This window comes from Peromyscus eremicus, chromosome 10, assembly GCF_949786415.1.
Source record: "Peromyscus eremicus chromosome 10, PerEre_H2_v1, whole genome shotgun sequence".
Lineage (NCBI taxonomy): Eukaryota > Metazoa > Chordata > Mammalia > Rodentia > Cricetidae > Peromyscus > Peromyscus eremicus.
The window spans coordinates 60578485-60587337 of record NC_081426.1 but is presented as its reverse complement, the minus strand read 5'-3'; the positions used below and the strand labels follow the sequence as shown (position 1 = coordinate 60587337).

At 37.4% G+C, this 8853-nt stretch overlaps 1 protein-coding gene across 1 annotated transcript in view; it reads right to left on the bottom strand.

The window, feature by feature from the left end:
- Window positions 1–2509: 2509 nt before the first annotated feature.
- Grxcr1 (glutaredoxin and cysteine rich domain containing 1) overlaps window positions 2510–8853 on the bottom strand; it is a 120153-nt gene continuing 113809 nt past the window's right edge. Inside the window, exon 4 of the mRNA XM_059275147.1 lies at window positions 2510–2689. Coding sequence (XP_059131130.1) covers window positions 2510–2689 — 180 coding nt within the window. The remainder of the gene's footprint in view (window positions 2690–8853) is intronic.

Below are 8853 nucleotides of genomic sequence, written 5' to 3'. Positions count from 1 at the left end.
ATAAAATCTATTAAAACTCTAGTTTTTAAATTTAGAACAGATATTTATATTGTAAATATTTTCTCCCAGCTCTGCCTTCTAGTTTCATTTCTTATGTGCCTTGTCAGAAGCACATTTTAACTGTAACCAGTTAAATATTATAATGCTGAATTAGCTGATTTTTGGAAACTTTGCCTCCTTTCCGAACACTCTGGCTGCTGCTGTCCACAGCCTCTTTGTCTCCAACTCAGTAGAACTGCAATGCCTTTGTGAACTGTGCGCAGCATAAGCCAAGAAGCTCCCAGAGAAAACTCCAGATAAATGTGGGGTTCATTTGAAGGATTTGAAGAACTTCTTGTTCCTTTCTGTTGTTAATTGCTCTCCAAGGCCTTGAACACATGTTTATGTGCCACAATTTGAGTGTGTATGTGGCATCCGCAGAAATCCAAGCACACTATAACCTGTCCCACTATCATGAGATGGTCATTGTCCACATAACATCCTAATCCTTCTTTCAACACAATTTTCTCTGACCTTAGGATGCACATAGATTGGTCCTTTGCCAGAAACACTGTCCTGTTGCTTTTTACTAACAAGTTTCCAATTGTCCATGTATCGGTAGTCCAACACATTCTCTCTGTTTCTGACTCATGCACGTAGGGCCTCCGGTTACACAATTCATAGCACACTCACTGCCTGGGTGTTACAGGGTCCATTTCCCTATGTTTGTGTCCTTTGTTCCTTCCTTCTTGTGTTACAAGCTTCATGAAAACAGAATTGCTTTCGCCCATGCCTGATGGACTAGAGACTGTCCCACAGGCATTTTTTGCTCTTTTTATGATTGTATCATGGGTATTAGGGAGGTCCTGGTGGTTTGAATGAGAATGGTCCCCATAGGCCCAGTTAGTAGAACTGCTTCAGAAGAATTAGGAGGTGCTGGCTTATTGGAGAAGATGTGTCACTAGGAATGGGCTTTGGAGTTTCAAAAGCCCATGCCAGGCCCAGTGTATCTCTCTGCCTGCAATTTGTGGATCAGATGTGAGCTCTCAGCTACTGCGACAGCACCATGCCTGCCTGCCTGCCACCATGCTCCCCATCATGATGGCCATGGACAAACACTCTGAAACCGTAAGCAAGCTCTAATTAAATACTTTCCGCTATAAGTTACCTTGTTTCCTCATAGCATTAGAACAGGAACTACGACAGGGGTGATTCCTTCAAGCCATTGATAAGAGAATAGGTAGATACAGATAGAAGCAGAAAATAATTCCACAAAAATCCATTGTCATCTACTCTACTCACATTGTTTTGTTTCAAATAATCATGTTTTAAGCAGTTTTTCTGTCCAGCTCAAAAGAACCATGAGCAGCCCTAACTTTATGAGGGGCTTTCCATGACAGTGACACAAAGTGATGCTTCAAAATAAATTATTTTTATAAAATTAAACACTTTAATCCCAGCACATGGGAGGCAGAGCCAGGTGGATCTCTATGAGTTCGAGACCAGCCTGGTCTACAGAGCAAGATCCAGAACAGGCACCAAAACTACACAGAGAAACCCTGTCTCAAAAAAAAAAAAAATTAAACACAAAGTAACTTGAAATAACTTTTGGCAACATCTGTCTGTGTGTGTGTCTGTGTGTGTTTATTCATTATGTGGGTAGGGTATATGAATGCCATGGGATGTATGTGACAGTCAGAGGACACCCTCCTTATCTGTCCTCATCATCCACCTTGGTTGAGCCAGAGTTTCTTGTTCAAGCATACATAAACAGCCTAGCTGGACTGCAAGATTCTAAGGATTCTCTTGCCTCTGCATCTCATCTCACTGTAGTGACCCAAGGATTACAGGTGGGACCACACCCCTGCAGCTGGCATTATGCAGGTTTGGGGTACCCAGACTCCAGTCACCATGCTGTGTAGCAAGTACTTTACTCTCTGGATCATCTCCCAACTGTCCTGGCAGGTTTGATACCATCCTCCAAAAATCTATTTAATTATACACTGATCATATATAATTAAAGCCTTCTGCTCTGGAACTATTACACAACTTAAAAGGAATTATGGCCTAAGAATACATGGTACATTATTCCCCACTGTTCAAAGCTGTATGCTTCCCTGAAGTTAAGGAATGCATGCAAATGCATTATACATCTAGAGAGTTCTCATCCTAAACAAGAGAGAGACACTGCAACAGGCACTGAGATACGTTTTATTTTCTTTAAAAACCAGAAACATTTTGGGAGCCGGACTTTGGATATGGTAGAGTGATACTGAGTTTCCATAATTCCCACCAGAAACCAGCATCTAGCACAGGGCTTGGTCCATGGAAGTTGTTGAATAAATAAGTGTTTATTTAATAAAACAACAAAAATAACCATAATCAAAAATTAAAACAAATGTAGTTATAATATACAAACTTTATTTTTTTAATCCAAAAACATAACTTTCTTTAAAAAAAAAAAAAGCTTAGAAACCAAATTTTAGCCTTTGTTTAATAAAATGAGGCTTTCCCTGGGCAGAAAATCCAGTTAGCCAGCACAGTTCTTACAGCGCTGAAGACCATTCTCGTTACAAGCTGTACACTTCAGGGCTTTGAAAGCATCCGTAAAGCAATTTCGAAACACTGACATCTTGCTTCCATGGCACACGGAGCATGGAAGGAAGCCAAAGCCTCCACAGGAAGGACACTCATGTGGATGCTGTACTCTCTATATAGGGTGGTAAGAAACAGGAGAGAACAGAATATATGTTAGTGAAAGCAATTCACTCAGTATTGTGAGATGCTGTAAAACATTGGTATGAGATAATTGTGGCTATGCACTTGACAACATCAGCCATTAATATCCATGGGACCTAGGAGAAGGACAAGTGCAGAATTCTTTCACTGCCTTCCTTGATGGCACAGGCTTGGTTTATAAAGTCTAGTAAATTTTAGGCTAAGTGTGTTGGATGGCACATACTTTCAAGAGTTTTGTCATATGAAAACATTTTGCCAACCAAACATAACAAAAGATTATTGTTTTCATGAGAAGAAAATACTTCTAGCTTTCTCTTTTGAATCTCTTAACACTTTTCTGTCTTCTTGAATAATACATCCAATAAAGAATTTGAAAAATCAGAAAACTATGAGCTAAAATTTAAAGGATCCACTATCAACCAAAGAGCCATCATTACATTGCCAAATTGAATAATTCTTTAATCGTTGCAAAGCACTTTCATTACATGCTATTTCTTCCCTCTACCCTCCCCCTCCACATAGAGACATCATCTTCAAGAGAGACACAATGCAAGCATCATTATCTTCATTTGATACTTAAAAAAAAAACAGACACGGATATCTTGAGACATTTACGCACATCATAAACCTTTCTTAATAGCTTTCAGCCTTTCTACCTTTAGCAAAAATAAAGCATCTCAAATATAGAATAAATACAACCAGGCTCTGTGTGGAAGACAGTATTTAGTAAAACATTCACACTCATTCCAATGTGCTTCTTTGCACATGTAAGCTTTCTCAGAATCCATTGCTGGAACTCACCATGCCCAGGGTGATTAGAAGCCATCACAGAATGAACACAAACAGAATTGATGCTAAGTTCCTGACTTGCAATACAGGAATTGGCAGCAATGTTTGAAAACATGGCTTTGTGCAAGGTTAGAAAATGTAGGCCACACACACACACACACACACACACACACACACACACACACACACACCTGAAAAAGGACAAACTCAGACAAATGTATTTGACCCACACAGATACATACAGTTTTGCAATGGAGAGTCAAAATTACACATTAAAAACTCAGTTGAAAAAAAAACCTGAACTAACTGAATCTACTCTCCAATTCCCTACTATATACAACTAAGGATCTAAAAAACAAATAAGTAAATGTAATTTTATCCTCATAAGTAATTTCAGAATGTAATTTGGAAAGTAAGCATCAGAATATAATCAACTGCATGTATACATCCTCAGATCTCTTTTCATGTATATATTTTCTCCAGGACCCACTTACTGCTACCCTTTAGTTTAGCTGCTATAGTAAGACACGAAACCTATGTAATGTCTCTTTTTTTTTTTTCATTTTTAACAGCACAGAATTATTTTGATGGAAAGTAGGTGTTGCCAATCTCAATGACACAAATTGGAAACTGGAAATGCTATAAAGATTGAGGAGATTCAAAGATCTCCCAAATAGATAGATTGAATGAAAGTGGCAATTGGATGATTTTGTAATTGTTCTGGGCAAGAACTGATCCATATAAAGAAGGTTGGACTTGACTTTTTTTGTAATGTTAAAATGTCTTTGCAAAGACATTTCAGAAGGAAAGAATATTCTTTAAAAGATAAATATAAGGAAATTCTCAAATAATGACATCATTGAATTTCAGAAATAAAATGATCATGTCAATACATGCTTGACATCACCATAATTGTGAAACGATAAATTCAAAGCTATTAAGTTGGTCTTGTTAGTACACACTTGTGAACCCAGAACTTCAGAAGTAGCAGCAAGATAAAAAGTTTAAGATAATCTTTGTCTGTATAGTGAGTTTGAGGCAAACTTAGGAGATGATAGATGATACAAAGGCAGACAGACAGACAGACTGACAGGCAGAGAGAGAGAGAGAGAGAGAGAGAGAGAGAGAGAGAGAGAGAGAGAGAGAGAGAGAGAGGAGAGAGAGAGATATTATGGATAGCATGTCTTATATAAGAATTGCAGCAACTGGACAAAACAGATATTAAGCCAACCTATAGCTTAGAGGAGAGAGCAACAGCATCTGGAATCCAGGACTCCATTACTGCTGGGTTGTAAATAGTTTTAGCTTCATAGTAGAACAAGATTGCCACATATAGCAAATAAAAATAAATAATATTCAGTTAAATTTGAATTTCAAATAGATCACAAAAAATTATATAAACATATATATTTCCCTGGAAATAAACTACAAAACATTCATAGTTTACATGACATTAAAATGTAAGTGGGAATCAAGCTTCTTTGGCAGACTAACAGGGCAGGTGCTGTCAAGCAACAGGAGGAATGTTTGGAAAGCAGCTGTTTATCAACCAATGTAAATTATTTGGTAGTTTTTAAAAATGTGCCTCAGCATTTCAGCAACAAATATTAAAAAAAAAAAACCAACATCAGGTAGACTTTATCTGAAACCAACTCCCACTGTGTCCTGGGACACTTGTGAATGATGAAATTTTAAAATAGCATATGATTTTCCCAAAGAATGCATTTATGATGACAAAGATGAGCAAAGCCGAAATAAAGCATGGGCTCTAGTCAGCCACCTCGCCTCATTCTCTCCTGTCACTCACTCACCCTGAACATTGGGCTGTCAGTACATAGACCTCAAAATTGTAATACAATGGTATTAGAATTTATTTTACATCACTGAGATGAAATAGGGCCTACAAAATTACTTTTGATGAATAAAAACATCAAACGTTAAATCCACTAGTACCAAGAGTCTACTCTAACTTCATAATTTATCTGAAAATCACAACCAATGAGTTTTCTAAGAGAAAATTAACATATCAACACTGAAATCTACATTCTCCTGTTGATAGGGTCACTGGTATATCAAGGCTATCCTAAAAGCCTGTCTTCAGAATCCTTGAATTGTAAAATGAGATCTTTGATTACTCAGTTATTGACAGGATTCAGTGAACTAATCCACATAGGACAAATAGAAGGCTGGCTAGCAAACAGTGAGATTAGATGTTGTAAGCCATTATTTTATTAATAAATCACTACCTTAAGTCATATGCACCAGCTGCTGTCTCCAGATAAATTTTTCATAGTCACATGACTCAACCTTATCCTATTATGCTGAGTTATTTGATTTAAATGCATCAGTATTAGTTTTCTGGTCTAAGAGCTTGCCCCTGTAAGGGAAAAGTAAATATGCCTTTAATTCATTTGTTAATTTTGATGGTTATGGCACAATGATGAAACTATTCTAAGACCGCTTCTATTCTCATTTTTTAAAATAGCTATTTCAATGACAAATGAGAGGCAAGACATGGCTTTTGTGTCATGTAAATCTGGTCCACTTGGCCTGTTGCTCATGTGCAGGGACACAGACAATCTCCATCAATACGTCCCAGCCACTCAACTTGCCAGAGAAATGTTCACTTGAACAGTAGACATGGTAGCTAGCATTCTTGAACCAGAAAATGTAAAACTGTTTGCTTATTTCCTTCTCTTGGCCCCATACAGCCCCTAAGCCTTGTTCCTCACCTTCACTTAGGATAACTGCTAAGCCTTGAACTTGGACTAAGAGGACCAAGGGCAGCTGTATGACTTGCATGTGGTACCCAGTAATACAAATCAGAACTGAATAACCTGTCTAATGTCTTACTATAGAATAAACAGTTGTCCATCTTCTAGGATGTTCCATGAGAAACAGACCATGTTAGAACAGCTTATTCCCTGCACTTAATACACTAGATAAATTTCTCAACCAGTCTTGTGTCTTGTCATGATAAAGTCATATGTCCCACTTACCTATATGTCATTTGAATTGAGAGTCACAGGAGCATAGCTTTATGATTAATATCCTGGCTTTAGAGTCAGGCTGATCAGATTCAGGAATGAAACGTTTTCTGTAACATCTTGAGCAAGTGATTTAGTCTCTTTCTGTGCCTATTCCCTTAATGGCATCATGGGAATAATAATACAATCTATTTCAATCACTCAGTATATATAAAACACCAAGTATATTACTTGCTACACAATCAGGATTTAAATGTTTCCAGCCCTGTGAATATTTAACTCCTGCCAAAGCTAACCAGAGTACTGGATGTTCATATTTGAATATTGCATCCTCATCTACTTTGGTTGATCATCTAATGCTTCTTTAGGACCTGTCTCTTTATCTAGGTTGACTTCTATTAAACCCTAGTTCCCTCATAGGCAGGATTTCCTAGATGACTACAATTCTCTTCCAGTTTTACCCTTCAGACAAGGGGTCCAACCAAACCGTAGCACCTTACAATGTCTATAACAGTAGAAGCCAGTAGCACACCACTCTTTTCAAAACTAGAAATAATCTTACTATTTGCATCTTAATTGTACTGATTGCAAAACTGAGATAAACTTTAAAAAGATAAAATGTTTTTCCAAAGCCCTGTAAGCTGAAAGAGAAAGAGCGTTTACATTAATCTAGTATGTAGATATTAAGTGACAGAATAAAAGAATCATGGATAAAAGGGGATAAATGTTCAGAGCATCTAAGCCAGTTATACAGCTGTACAAAGGAAACTATGGAGGTTCATTCATCCTATAAGATTTTAAAAGACGCTAATAAAGTATGGAATTAAAATGTTTGTCTTAGGGTTTCTATTGAAGTGAAGAAACATCATGTCCAAAAAGCAAGTTGGGGAGGAAAGGGTTTATTTTCCTTACACTTTGGCATTGCTGTTCATCACCAAAGGAAGTTAAGACAAGGACTCAAGCAGGGCAGGAACCTGGAGGCAGAAGCTGATACAGAGACTATGGCAGGATGCTGCTTACTGGCTTGCTTCACATGGTTTGCACAGCCTGCTTTCTTATAGAACCCAGGACCACCAGCCCAGGGATGGTATCATCCACAATGGGCTGGACCCTCCCCCATTGATTACTAATTAAGAAAACGCCCTACAGCTGGATCTTATGCAGGCATTTGCTCAATCGAGGCTCCTTTGTCTCTGATGACTCTAGCTTGTGTCAAGTTGACATAAAACCAGCTAATATAATGCTATCTACATAAGGCTATTTATATTTAAATTTGGGTCAAAAATTAAATAAAATTTAAAAATCTATTTCCTTGGGAGATATAAGTGAGAGAATCAGGAGCTCAAGGTCATCCTCAGCTATGTAGTAAGTTGGAAGCCAGCCTGAGCTAAGCAAGACCCTGTCTCAAAAAAAAGTCAGTTCCTCAATCATACAACCTTAGGTTACATGATCAATAGCCACAAGCAGGCAGTGGCAACTATCTTGGACAGTTAAGGCAGAAATTGGTTCCACTGTGGAAGCAAGAGCTACTAGAAAAGGCTATCTTGGAAAGGTATGCAGCTGTTAAACTAAATGCCTTCAATGGTCACATATCAATATAAAATCAAATCAGGTGTATTCTGTAATACAGTTTGCATAACATTAAAATGTATTCAGAAAACTATATAATAGATAAATAATATACATTATGCAATTTTTGTGGGTTAAATAAAAGACACACATTAACCTAAATTAATGACTTTATGGAATTGAAGTGGTCTATAGGAGCAAAAAGAAAGAAAGAAATCTACCTATGCAAATATTTTTATCTGAATGGAATTTTAGACAGGCAAATGCATACTCTCATTTGATGCCTTAAGGTATCAGAACTCCAAGGAGTGAAGCTACATGTCCAAAGTCACATGACTATCAGGGGAGCTGGACTACCAGCTAGAACTCTTAAATTTTCAAACCATAATACTTCAGAAATTACAAACTGTGTATGCTAAGGAAAATTAGGAAATCAGATCATACCATATTTTCTTCCTACATCCCCAGAACACTCCATGTTCAGAAGTACTTTCTATCTGCCACCTTTATTGGACCACTGTGTATAAATGTAATGCAACTGTTATTATTATGACAGAAAATCAACTCAGAACTTTTGTGAGCTACTGCTGTACGCAAGCAAATCTTCAAGCAGACATGGTTGTCCCCCAAAGGACGGTGCTCGGAAACCATAACTACTCAAAAAATTTGTCAAATGAGTGAACACATCTTGTTTTCCTTCTGAGAAAGACTAAATATCAATTAAAAAAAAGTAACTGTTAAAATCAAGGAGTGTGTAGCTCATTTGGAATGTAAATCAAATACCCCAAAG